The sequence below is a fragment of the Salmo salar genome, chromosome 19 (genome assembly GCF_965601325.2).
Source record: "Salmo salar chromosome 19, fSalSal1, whole genome shotgun sequence".
NCBI lineage: Eukaryota > Metazoa > Chordata > Actinopteri > Salmoniformes > Salmonidae > Salmo > Salmo salar.
Window position 1 is genome coordinate 74354096 of NC_138309.1, and position 12823 is coordinate 74366918.

Sequence of the window (12823 nt, forward strand, 5' to 3'; positions counted from 1 at the left end):
AGCCCGCTCCCCAACCTCTAATGATGTCGCCTTGTTGTTGGGACCATTCTCACACCGGACAAAACAAACTCATGGCTCTGCAGAACTTCCTCATTTGAGGGTTACAAAGCAGAGCAGACCAACACATTTCACACACTAGTGTTTTTATATGATAATGTGGGCCTGGTTCATCATCTGGTTGAATACGCAAACGCAAACCATGGTGCTAATTGGCTGTTTTCAGTGTGCTTTGTGACAGCAGACGATGATGTAATTTATTCTTTGTTGTCCCATATTGGTATGTGGCTGCAGGCGAGGCTTGGCGGGGGGGTATTGGACTGATGCCAGCTGAGGACCCTGACCATAGCCTTGTGGGGAGGTTGTTTTTTGGTTGTCAGAAACGTCTCTTTTCTCTGTCAACACCCCCGAGCTATTATGATGCTGTCTATTCATCAATGACATACATGGCATAGCCTACCACATCTGAATCAAAGAGAATGGCTGAGGGGTCAGCTTTGCTTTTGGGTGTGCGGCATTATGCATTTTGTTTGCGTGCACACAAATCAAATTGTATTTATCACATTAAGCCAAATACAACTAGTGTAGACTTTACAGTTAAATGCTTGTTTACGAACCTTTCCGACGATGCAGAGTTTAAAAAGAATATAGTAACTAACACCAGGAATGGAATAAAATAAAATACACAAGAATGCAGCTAAAAACAGGGAGTACCAGATCAATGTGGAGCTATACACAGGGAGTACCAGATCAATGTGGAGCTATACACAGGGAGTACCAGATCACTGTGGAGCTATATACAGGGAGTACCAGATCACTGTGGAGCTATATACAGGGAGTACCAGATCACTGTGGAGCTATATACAGGGAGTACCAGATCACTGTGGAGCTATATACAGGGAGTACCAGATCACTGTGGAGCTATATACAGGGAGTACCAGATCACTGTGGAGCTATATACAGGGAGGACCAGTACCAGATCAACGTGCAGCTATATACAGGGAGTACCAGGACCAAATCACTGTGGAGCAATATACAGGGAGGACCAGTACCAGATCAACGTGCAGCTATATACAGGCAGTACCAGATCAATGTGCAGAGGTACAAGGTATTTGAGGTAGATGTATACATAAAGGCAGGGTAAAGTGACTAGGCATCCAGATAGATAATAATAAGAGTAAAATAAAGAACAGAGGAGCATCAGCATCTGATGAGTGTAAAAGTGTGTGAGTATATAGTGAGGGTGTGTATATACACTGCTCACAAAAATAAAGGGAACACTTAAACAACACAATGTAACTCCAAGTCAATCAAACTGTCCACTTAGGAAGCAACACTGATTGACAATAAATTTCACATGCTGTTGTGCAAATGGAATAGACAACAGGTGGAAATTATAGGCAATTAGCAAGACACCCCCAATAAAGGAGTGGTTCTGCAGGTGGTGACCACAGACCACTTCTCAGTTCCTATGCTTCCTGGCTGATGTTTTGGTCACTTTTGAATGCTGGCGGTGCTTTCACTCTAGTGGTAGCATGAGACGGAGTCTACAACCCACACAAGTGGCTCAGGTTGTGCAGCTCATCCAGGATGGCACATCAATGCGAGCTGTGGCAAGAAGGTTTGCTGTGTCTGTCAGCGTAGTGTCCAGAGCATGGAGGCGCTACCAGGAGACAGGCCAGTACATCAGGAGACGTGGAGGAGGCCGTAGGAGGGCAACAACCCAGCAGCAGGACCGCTACCTCCGCCTTTATGCAAGGAGGAGCAGGAGGAGCACTGCCAGAGCCCTGCAAAATGACCTCCAGCAGGCCACAAATGTGCATGTCTGCTCAAACGGTCAGAAACAGACTCCATGAGGGTGGTATGAGGGCCCGACATCCACAGGTGGGGGTTGTGCTTACAGCCCAACACCGTGCAGGACGTTTGGCATTTGCCAGAGAACACCAAGATTGGCAAACTCGCCACTGGCGCCCTGTGCTCTTCACAGATGAAAGCAGGTTCACACTGAGCACATGTGACAGACGTGACAGAGTCTGGAGACGCCGTGGAGAATGTTCTGCTGCCTGCAACATCCTCCAGCATGACCGGTTTGGCGGTGGGTCAGTCATGGTATGGGGTGGCATTTCTTTGGGGGGCCGCACAGCCCTCCATGTGCTCACCAGAGGACGCCTGACTGCCATTAGGTACCGAGATGAGATCCTCAGACCCCCTGTGAGACCATATGCTGGTGCGGTTGGCCCTGGGTTCCTCCTAATGCAAGACAATGCTAGACCTCATGTGGCTGGAGTGTGTCAGCAGTTCCTGCAAGAGGAAGGCATTGATGCTATGGACTGGCCCGCCCGTTCCCCAGACCTGAATCCAATTGAGCACATCTGGGACATCATGTCTCGCTCCATCCACCAACGCCACGTTGCACCACAGACTGTCCAGGAGTTGGCAGATGCTTTAGTCCAGGTCTGGGAGGAGATCCCTCAGGAGACCATCCGCCACCTCATCAGGAGCATGCCCAGGCGTTGTAGGGAGGTCATACAGGCACGTGGAGGCCACACACACTACTGAGCCTCATTTTGACTTGTTTTAAGGACATTACATCAAAGTTGGATCAGCCTGTAGTGTGGTTTTCCACTTTAATTTTGAGTGTGACTCCAAATCCAGACCTCCATGGGTTGATAAATTGGATTTCCATTGATTATTTTTGTGATTTTGTTGTCAGCACATTCAAGTATGTAAAGAAAAAAGTATTTAATACGATTATTTCATTCATTCAGATCTAGGATGTGTTATTTTAGTGTTCCCTTTATTTTTTTGAGCAGTGTATATAGTCTAGTGTGTGTGTGTGTGTGTGTGTGTATATATAGTCTAGTGTGTGTATATATAGTCTAGTGAGTGTCTATATAGTCTAGTGTATGTGTGTGTGTATATATATGTATATTTTACATACACTTAGGTTGGAGTCATTAAATCTCGTTTTTCAACCACTCCACAAATTTCTTGTTTAACAAACTATAGTTTTGGCAAGTCAGTTAGGACATCTACTTTGTGCATGACACAAGTCATTTTTCCAACAATTGTTTACATACAGTGAATTATAAGTGAAATAATCTATCACAATTCTAGTGGGTCTGAAGTTTACTTACACTAAGTTAGCAGTGCCTTTAAACAGCTTGGAAAATTATTGAAAATGTCATGGCTTTAGAAGCTTCTGATTGACTCAAATGATGTCAATTAGCCTATTGGAGGTGTACCTGTGGATGTATTTCAAGGCCTACCTTCAAACTCAGTGCCTCTTTGCTTGACATCATGGGAAAATCTAAAGAAATCAGCCAAGACCTCAGGAAAAAAAATGTAGACCTCCACAAGTCTGGTTCATCCTTGGGAGCAATTTCCAAATGCCTGAAGGTACCACGTTCATCTGTACAAACAATAGTACGCAAGTATAAACTCCATGGGACCACGCAGCCGCCATACCGCTCAGGAAGGAGACGCGTTCTGTCTCCTAGAGATGAACGTACTTTGGTGCGAAAAGTGCAAATCAATCCCAGAACAACAGCAAAGGACCTTGTGAAGATGCTGGAGGAAACAGGTACAAAAGTATCTATATCCACAGTAAAACGAGTCCTATATCGACATAACCTGAAAGGCCGCTCAGCAAGGAAGAAGCCATTGCTCCAAAACCGCCATAAAAAAAGACAGACTACGGTTTGCAACTGCATATGGGGACAACGATTGTACTTTTTGAAGAAATGTCCTCTGGTCTGATGAAACAAAAATAGAACTGTTTGGCCATAATGACCATCGTTATGTTTGGAGGAAAAGGGGCGGGGGGCTTGCAAGCTGAAGAACACCATCCCAACCGTGAAGCACGGGGGTGGCAGCATCATGTGGTGGGGGTGCTTTGTTGCGGGACTGGTGCACTTCACAAAATAGATGGCATCATGAAGGAGGAAAATGATGTGGATATGTTGAAGCAACATCTCAAGACATCAGTCAGGAAGTTAAAGCTTGGTCGCAAATGAGTCTTCCAAATGGACAATGACCCCAAGCATACTCAAGTTGTGGCAAAATGGCTTAAGGACTACAAAGTCAAGGTATTGGAGTGGCCATCACATGGAAAATTTGTGGGCAGAACTGAAAAAGTGTGTGCGAGCAAGGAGACCTACAAACCTGACTCCGTTACACCAGCTCTGTCAGGAGGAATGGGCCAAAATTCACCCAATTTATTGTGGGAAGCTTGTGGAAGGCTACCTGAAACGTTTGACCCAAGTTAAACAATTTTAAGGCAATGCTACCAAATACTAATTGAGTGTTTGTAAACTTCTGACCCAATGGGAATGTGATGAAAGAAATAAAAGCTGAAATAAATAATTGTCTCTACTATTATTCTGACATTTCATATTCTTAAAATAAAGTGGTGATCCTAACTGACCTAAGACGAGGAATTTTTACTAGGATTAAATGTCAGCAATTGTGAAAAACTGAATGTAAATGTATTTTGCTAAGGTGTATGTAAACCTCCGACTTCAACTGTATATAGTCTAGTGAGTGTGCGTGGAGTCAGTGCAGATAGTTTGGGCACCATTAATTCACAATTTAGCAGTCTGGCTGTTTAGCAGTCTTATGCCTTGGGGGTAGAAGCTGTCTCGTAGCCTGTTGATCCGAGAGTGACGCATCGGTACCGTTTGCCGGACGGTAGCAGAGTGAACAGTCTATGACTTGGGTGGCTGGAGTCTTTGCCAATTTGTCGGGCCTTCCACTGACACCGCCTGACAATCTGGTCCTGGATGGCAGGGAGCTCGGCCCCAGGGGTGTACTGGGCTGTTTGCACCACCATCTGTAGCGCTTTGCAGTCGAGGGGCGGTGCAGTTCCAATACCAAGCGGTAAGGCAGCCATCCAAGATGCTCTCGATGGTGCAGCTGTAAACATTTTTGAGGATCTGAGGGCACATGCCAAATCTTTTCAGCCTCCTGAGGGGGAAGAGACGTGTCCTCTTCACGACAGTGCGGGTGTGTGTGGACCATGTTAAGTTCTTAGTGATGTGGATGCCAAGGAACTTGAAGCTCTCAACCCGTTCCATAATAGCCCCCTGGATGGGGACATGCTCTCCCCTCTTTCCTCTATAGTCCACGGTCAGGTCTTTGGTCTTACTGACATTGAGGGAGAAATTGTTGTCTTTGACCTCCCTGTAGGCTGACCCATCGCCGGCAGGGATCAGGCCTACCACCGTTGTCGTAAGGAAACTTGATGATAGTGTTGGAGTCATGCGTGGCCACGTAGTCGTGGGTGACCAGGGAGTACAGGAGGGGACTAAGCACACATCCCAGAGGGGCCCCTGTGTTGAGACTCAGTGTGGCGGCGGTGTTGTTGCCTACCCTCCCCACCTGGGGCCGGCCCGTCAGGAAGTCCAGGGTCCAGTTGCAGAGAGAGGGGTTCAATCCCTGGGTCTTTAGTTTGGTGATGAGCTTGGAGGGGACTATGGTGTTGAACGCTGAGCTGTAGTCTATGAACAGTATCCTCACATAGTTATTTCCTCTCTTGTCCAGGTGGGAAAGGGCAGTATGAAGTGCAACTGAGATTGTGTCATCTGTGGATCTGTTGGGACGGTATGCGAATTGGAGTGGGTCTAGGATGTCTGGATGATGTTGATGTGTGTTATGACCAGCCTTTCAAAGCACTTCATAATTACAGATGTGAGTGCTACAGGGCGGTAGTCATTTAGGCAAGTTACTTTGGAGGTCTTGGGAACAGGGACAATGGTGGTCAGCTTGAAACATGTTGGGATTACAGACTGGACAAAGAGAGATTGTAAATGTCTGTAAAGACACCTGCCAGCTGGTGTGTGCATGCTTTGAGAACGCGCCCTGGTATTCTGTCTGGCCTGGCGGCTTTGTGATTGTTAACCTGTTTAAACGCTTTGCTCACGTCGGCCATGGAGAGTGAGACCACACAGTCATCCGGAAAAACGGGCTTTCACACAGGCTGAGTGCTATATTCCTCAAAGCGAGCATAAAATGCATTTAGCTCATTTGGGAGTTCTGCATCGCTGGGTTTTCCTTTGTAATCTGGTATCGTCTGCAAGCCCTGCCATATACGACGAGCGTCGTAGCCGGTGTAATAGGATTCCACCTTCCTCCTATACTGTGCTTTTGCATGTTTGATGTCTCTTCGGAGGTCAGAGCGGGATTTCTTGTATCCTTCTGTGTTCGTTCATTGTAAGCGGTAGCTTGAGTCTTTAGCTAGATACGTTCTTATAATCACTATGGGGATGACATCATCTATGCTCTTATTGATGAAGCCCGTGACTGTTGTGGTATACTCCTCAATGTTATGTGACACTGGGAGGAACAGGACGTAAAGATGTGACTCTGGGGGGAACAGGAAGTAGAGATGTGACTCTGGGGGTACAGGAAGTAGAGATGTGACACTGGGAGGAACCGGAAGTAGAGATGCGGAGATGGCTAAAACAGGAAGCAGGAATGGCCACTCAGATGCTCTCTGGGTTCCCTCTTTCATCTGCTGTAAAATCTGCCTTAGAAACAGGATCAGCTTAGACCCCAATTGCATTGGACAGTGTGTGTGTTGGTCTGAAATGATCTCTTAATGACGTCACCTGTTAAATCATTCAGTGTAGATGAAGAGGGGAGACAAATTTAAGAGGGATTTTTATGCCTTGAGACAATTCAGACATGGATTGTGTATGTGCTCCATTCACATGCTGCGCAGTGGTCTAAGGCACTGCATCTCAGTGCAAGAGGCGTCACTGCAATTCCTGGTCTGAATCCAGGCTGCATCACATCCGGCCGTGATTAGGAGTCTCATATGGCGGTGCACAATTGGCCCAGCGTCGTCCGGGTTTGACCGGGGTAGGCCGTCATTGTAAATATGAATTTGTTCTTAACTGACTTGCCTAGTTAAATAAAATTCAGAGGGTGAATGGGTAAGACAAAAGATTTAACTGCCTTTGGTAGTGGGTACCAGGTCCTTCAGTTTGTGTCAAGAACTGCAACACTCCTGGGTTTTTCATGCTCAACCATTTCCTGTGTGTATAAAGAATGGTCCACCACAAAAAGAACATCCAGCTAAGTTCACACAATTATGGGAAGCATTGGAGTCAACATGGAACAGCATCCCTGTGGAACACTTTTGACACCTTGTAGAGTCCATGCACTGACGAATTGAGTCTGTTCTGAGGGCAAACTCAATATTATGAAGGTGTTCCTAACGTTTGGCATCCTCTGTGTATGTTTGTGTCTGAACTGTTGACACTAAAGCTGGGCAGTGGTGAGGCTGGAAAGCAAAGCTGGGTGGTGGTGAGGCTGGAAAGCATAGCTGGGCGGTGGTGAGACTGGACGGTGGTGAGGCTGGAAAGCATAGCTGGGCGGTGGCGAGGCTAGACGGTGGCGAGTCTGGAAAGCATAGCTGGGCGGTGGCGAGGCTAGACGGGGGCAGAGACTGGAAAGCATAGCTGGGCGGTGGTGAGGCTGGAAAGCATAGCTGGGCGGTGGTGAGGCTGGAAAGCATAGCTGGGCGGTGGTGAGGCTGGACGGTGGCGAGGCTGGAAAACAAAGCTGGGCGGTGGTGAGGCTAGACGGTGGCGAGGCTGGAAAGCATAGCTGGGCAGTGGCGAGGCTGGAAAGCATAGCTGGGTGGTGGTGAGGCTAGACGGTGGTGAGGATGGGCGGTGGTGAGGCTAGACAGCATAGCTAGGCGGTGGTGAGGCTGAACGGTGGTGAGGCTAGAAAGCATGGTGGTGAGGCTGGACGCATGGGGGTGAAGCTAGAAAGCATGGTGGTGAGGCTGGACGGTGGTGAGGCTGGAAAGCATAGCTGGACGGTGGTGAGGCTGGACAGCATGACTGGACGGTGGTGAGGCTGGACGGCGCCGGATGGGATGGCTGCCGTTTTATTGGCTCTTAACCAACCGTCCCATTTTGTTTGTAACTTATTTTGTACATAATGTTCCTGCTACCGTCTCTTATGACCGAAAAGAGCTTCTGGACATCAGAACAGCGATTATTCACCTCGAATTAGACTAACAATGTTTCTTTAATGAGTCAGACCGGAAGGATTTACTCCGAACACCCGAACAGGCCCTCATCCCCGTCAAGAACACTAAGGTAACCTGCCTAAATGACTACCGACCCGTAGCACTCACGTCTGTAGCCATGAAGTGCTTTGAAAGGCTGGTCATGGCTCACATCACCATTATTACAGAAACCCTAGACCCACTCCAATTTACATACCGCCCTAACAGTTCCACAGATGATGCAATCTCTATTGCACTCCACACTGCCCTTTCCCACCTGGACAAAAGGAACACCTACGTGAGAATGCTATTCATTGACTACAGCTCAGCGTTCAACACCATAGTACCCTCAAAGCTCATCACTAAGCTAAGGACCCTGGGACTACACACCTCCCTCTGCAACTGGATCCTGGACTTCCTGATGGGCCGCCCCCAGGTGGTAAGGGTAGGTAACAACACATCTGCCACGCTGATCCTCAACACGGGGGCCCCTCAGGAGTGCGTGCTCAGTCCCCTCCTGTACTCCCTGTTCACTCATGAATGCACGGCCAGGCACAACTCCAACACCATCATTAAGTTTGCTGGTGACACAACAGTGGTAGGCCTGATCACCGACAAAGATGAGACAGCCTATAGGGAGGAGGTCAGAGGCTTGACCGTGTGGTGCAAGGACAACACCCTCTCCCTCAACGTGAGCAAGACAATGGAGCTGATCGTGGACTACAGGAAAAGGAGGACCGAGCACGCCCCATTCTCATCGACGTCCACATCACCAACAAACTAACATGGTCCAAGCACACCAAGACAGTCGTGAAGAGGGCACGACAAAACCTATTCCCCCTCAGGAGACTGAAAAGATTTGGCATGGGTCCTACAGCTGCACCATCGAGAGCATCCTGACTGGTTGCATCACTGCCTGGTATGGCAACTGCTCGGCCTCTGACCGCAAGGCACTACAGAGGGTAGTGCGTACGGCCCAGTACATCACCGGGGCCAAGCTTCCTGCCATCCAGGACCTCTATACCTGACAGTGTCAGAGGAAGGGCCTAAAAATTGTCAAAGACTCCAGCCACTCTAGTCATAGACTGTTTTCTCTGCTACCGCATGGCAAGCGGTATCGGAGCACCAAGTCTAGGTCCAAGAGGCTTCTAAACAGCTTCTACCCCCAAGCCATAAGACTCCTGCACATCTAATCAAATGCCTACCCAGACTATTTGCATTGCCCCCCCTCCACCCCCTCTTCTACGCTGCTGCTACTTTCTGCTATTTTCTATGCATAATCATTTTAATAACTCTACCTACATGTACATATTACCTTGACACCGGTGCCACCGTACATTGACACTGTACCGGTACCCCCTGTATATAGCCCCGCTATTGGGCAACGTTAGCTTGTTAACATTAGCCTTCTCCATCGGGAACTTCCATCCTCTCAGGCCAGGGGCACAATGTATTTTGTGTTTGGATCAGAATCCCCGTTATAATCATTGGCCAGTACAGAGAATTAAGTAAAACCACAAGTCCAAATCCCTATCTTCATCCATGGCTAATTTAGGAAAGGGCCAATTTTAGCTAGCTAGCCACCGGAGGACAACAATACAATGAGATGCAACAATTCAATTTGTTGCATGCCCCCTTTTCTACGCTGCTGCTACTCTCTTATTTGCTATGCATAGTCACTTTAACTCTACCTACGTGTTCATATTACCTCGACACCGGTGCCCCCGCACATTGACTCTGTACCGGTACCCCTGTATATAGCCCCGCTATTGTTATTTACTGCTGCTCTTTAATTATTTGTTATTCTTACTTTTTTATTTCTTAATGGCAATGTTGGTTAAGGGCTTGTAAGTAAGCATTTCACTGTAAGGTCTACACCTGTTGTATTCTGCACATGTGACAAATAACATTTGATTTGATTTGACTGTAGCTTATTTTCCCAATACCTTAATCACTCTGCTGTCTACTACTACTGCATGGCCGCTTGGTCTCGTCTGGACAGGTCACTGTTGTATGCCCAGCCTCACTTACCCTGTTTTGAACAATAGTATTGTGTGTTTGTTAGTGTGTGCTAATACGTCTGGCCCATTGACTAGCTGTGTGTGTGTATATCAGTGTCTCCCTGCATTGTGTGTGTGATTATAATACTTACAGTAGTTATAACTTACAAAATGTAGAAAAAGTGTCTTTAAATACATCCATTATGCAAGTACAGTGTGTGTCATATCATATGTATTGTGTGCTTCCTGTGTAACAGTGTGAGGTGTCACCATGCCTCTGGTGAAGAGGAACATTGACCCGCGCCACCTGTGCCGGGGGGCGTTACCAGACGGCGTTGGCAGTGAGCTGGACTGTGTGATGAACAACACCCTCTCCTCCATCATCCGCCAGCTCAGCAGCCTGAGTAAGACACCCACGCAGAGCAGCAGAACACGCAGAGCAGCAGAACACGCAGAGCAGCAGAACACGCAGAGCAGCAGAACACGCAGAGCACGCAGAGCAGCAGAACACGCAGAGCAGCAGAACACGCAGAGCAGCAGAGCAGCAGAGCACGCAGAGCAGCAGAACACGCAGAGCAGCAGAGCACGCAGAACACGCAGAGCACGCAGAGCAGCAGAGCAGCAGAGCAGCAGAACACGCAGAGCAGCAGAACACGCAGAGCACGCAGAGCAGCAGAACACGCAGAGCAGCAGAGCAGCAGAGCAGCAGAGCACGCAGAGCAGCAGAACACGCAGAGCACGCAGAGCAGCAGAACACGCAGAGCAGCAGAACACGCAGAGCAGCAGAGCAGCAGAGCACGCAGAGCAGCAGAACACGCAGAGCAGCAGAGCACGCAGAACACGCAGAGCAGCAGAGCAGCAGAGCACGCAGAGCAGCAGAGCAGCAGAGCAGCAGAACACGCAGAGCAGCAGAACACGCAGAGCACGCAGAGCAGCAGAACACGCAGAGCAGCAGAGCAGCAGAGCACGCAGAGCAGCAGAGCAGCAGAGCAGCAGAGCAGCAGAACACGCAGAGCAGCAGAACACGCAGAGCAGCAGAACACGCAGAGCACGCAGAGCAGCAGAACACGCAGAGCAGCAGAACACGCAGAGCACGCAGAGCAGCAGAGCACGCAGAGCAGCAGAACACGCAGAGCAGCAGAGCACGCAGAGCAGCAGAGCACGCAGAGCACGCAGAGCAGCAGAGCACGCAGAGCAGCAGAACACGCAGAGCAGCAGAGCACGCAGCGCAGCAGAACACGCAGAGCAGCAGAGCACGCAGAGCAGCAGAGCACGCAGAGCAGCAGAGCACGCAGAGCACGCAGAGCACGCAGAGCACGCAGAGCACGCAGAGCACGCAGAGCAGCAGAACACGCAGAGCACGCAGAACACGCAGAGCACGCAGAGCAGCAGAGCAGCAGAGCAGCAGAGCAGCAGAGCAGCAGAGCAGCAGAGCAGCAGAACACGCAGAGCAGCAGAACACGCAGAGCACGCAGAGCAGCAGAGCACGCAGAGCACGCAGAACACGCAGAGCACGCAGAGCAGCAGAGCACGCAGAGCAGCAGAGCACGCAGAGCAGCAGAACACGCAGAGCAGCAGAGCACGCAGAGCAGCAGAGCACGCAGAGCAGCAGAACACGCAGAGCAGCAGAGCACGCAGAGCAGCAGAGCAGCAGAGCACGCAGAGCAGCAGAGCACGCAGAGCAGCAGAGCACGCAGAGCAGCAGAACACGCAGAGCAGCAGAACACGCAGAGCACGCAGAGCAGCAGAGCAGCAGAACACGCAGAGCACGCAGAGCACGCAGAGCACGCAGAACACGCAGAGCACGCAGAGCAGCAGCAGACGCAGAGCAGCAGAACACGCAGAGCAGCAGAACACGCAGAGCAGCAGAACACGCAGAGCAGCAGAACACGCAGAGCAGAGCAGAGCAGAACACGCAGAGCAGAGCAGAGCAGAACACGCAGAGCAGAGCAGAACACGCAGAGCAGCAGAACACGCAGAGTAGAGCAGAACACGCAGAGCAGAGACTATTTTGGGGGGAAGCCTGGCTTCACTTGGCATCCACACACCACTGGTGTGTGCTTAAATACAACAGCATTAAACAGAGTTACTGTGACTTAGGGATGCCTGAATAACCCATGACACCACCCATATAATGTCCTGTGAAATATTTAAAGATGTACTTTCCTCTCTTATGCCCAGTATCCAACCACCCTCTGGATCTCTCTCTCAACTCCCCTTTATTGCTTTATTTGTGTTGCTCATGCAAGACAATTTTAATTCCATTTAATTTAAGGGCTTTATTGGCATGGGAAACATATGTTTACATTGCCAAAGCAAGTGAAATAGATAATAAACAAAAGTGAAATAAAACATGTTAAAGTAAACATTACACTCACAAAAGTTCCAAAATAATAAAGACATTTCAAATTGCCTAATATGTGGAAATAGTAAAAAAGGAAATGGGTTGTATTTACAATGGTGTTTGGTCTTCTCTGGTTGCCCTTTTCTTGTGGCAACAGGTCACAAATATTGCTGCTATGATGGCACACTGGTATTTCACCCAATAGATATGGGAGTTTGTGTGATCTGATGGAAATATGTATCTCTAATATGGTAATACATTTGGCAGAAGGTTAGGAAGTGAAACTCAGTTTCCACCTCATTTTGTGGGCGGTGTGCACATAGCCTGTCTTCTCTTGAGAGCCAGGTCTGCTTACGGCGGCCTTTCTCAATAGCAAGGCTATGCTTACTGAGTCTGTACATAGTCAAAGCTTTCCTTAAGTTTGGGTCAGTCACAGTGGTCAGGTATTCTCTCTCTTTC

At 48.8% G+C, this 12823-nt stretch overlaps 1 protein-coding gene across 4 annotated transcripts in view; it reads left to right on the forward strand.

Moving 5' to 3' along the window:
• Nucleotides 1–12823, forward strand: part of wasf3b (WASP family member 3b) — a 32966-nt gene that overhangs the window by 2209 nt on the left and 17934 nt on the right. For all 4 annotated transcript variants that reach the window (XM_014159463.3, XM_014159461.3, XM_014159460.3 and 1 more), the window contains one exon: nucleotides 10278–10424. In XM_014159463.3, the coding sequence (XP_014014938.1) occupies nucleotides 10292–10424 (133 nt within the window). In that variant the 5' untranslated portion in view covers nucleotides 10278–10291. The remainder of the gene's footprint in view (nucleotides 1–10277; nucleotides 10425–12823) is intronic.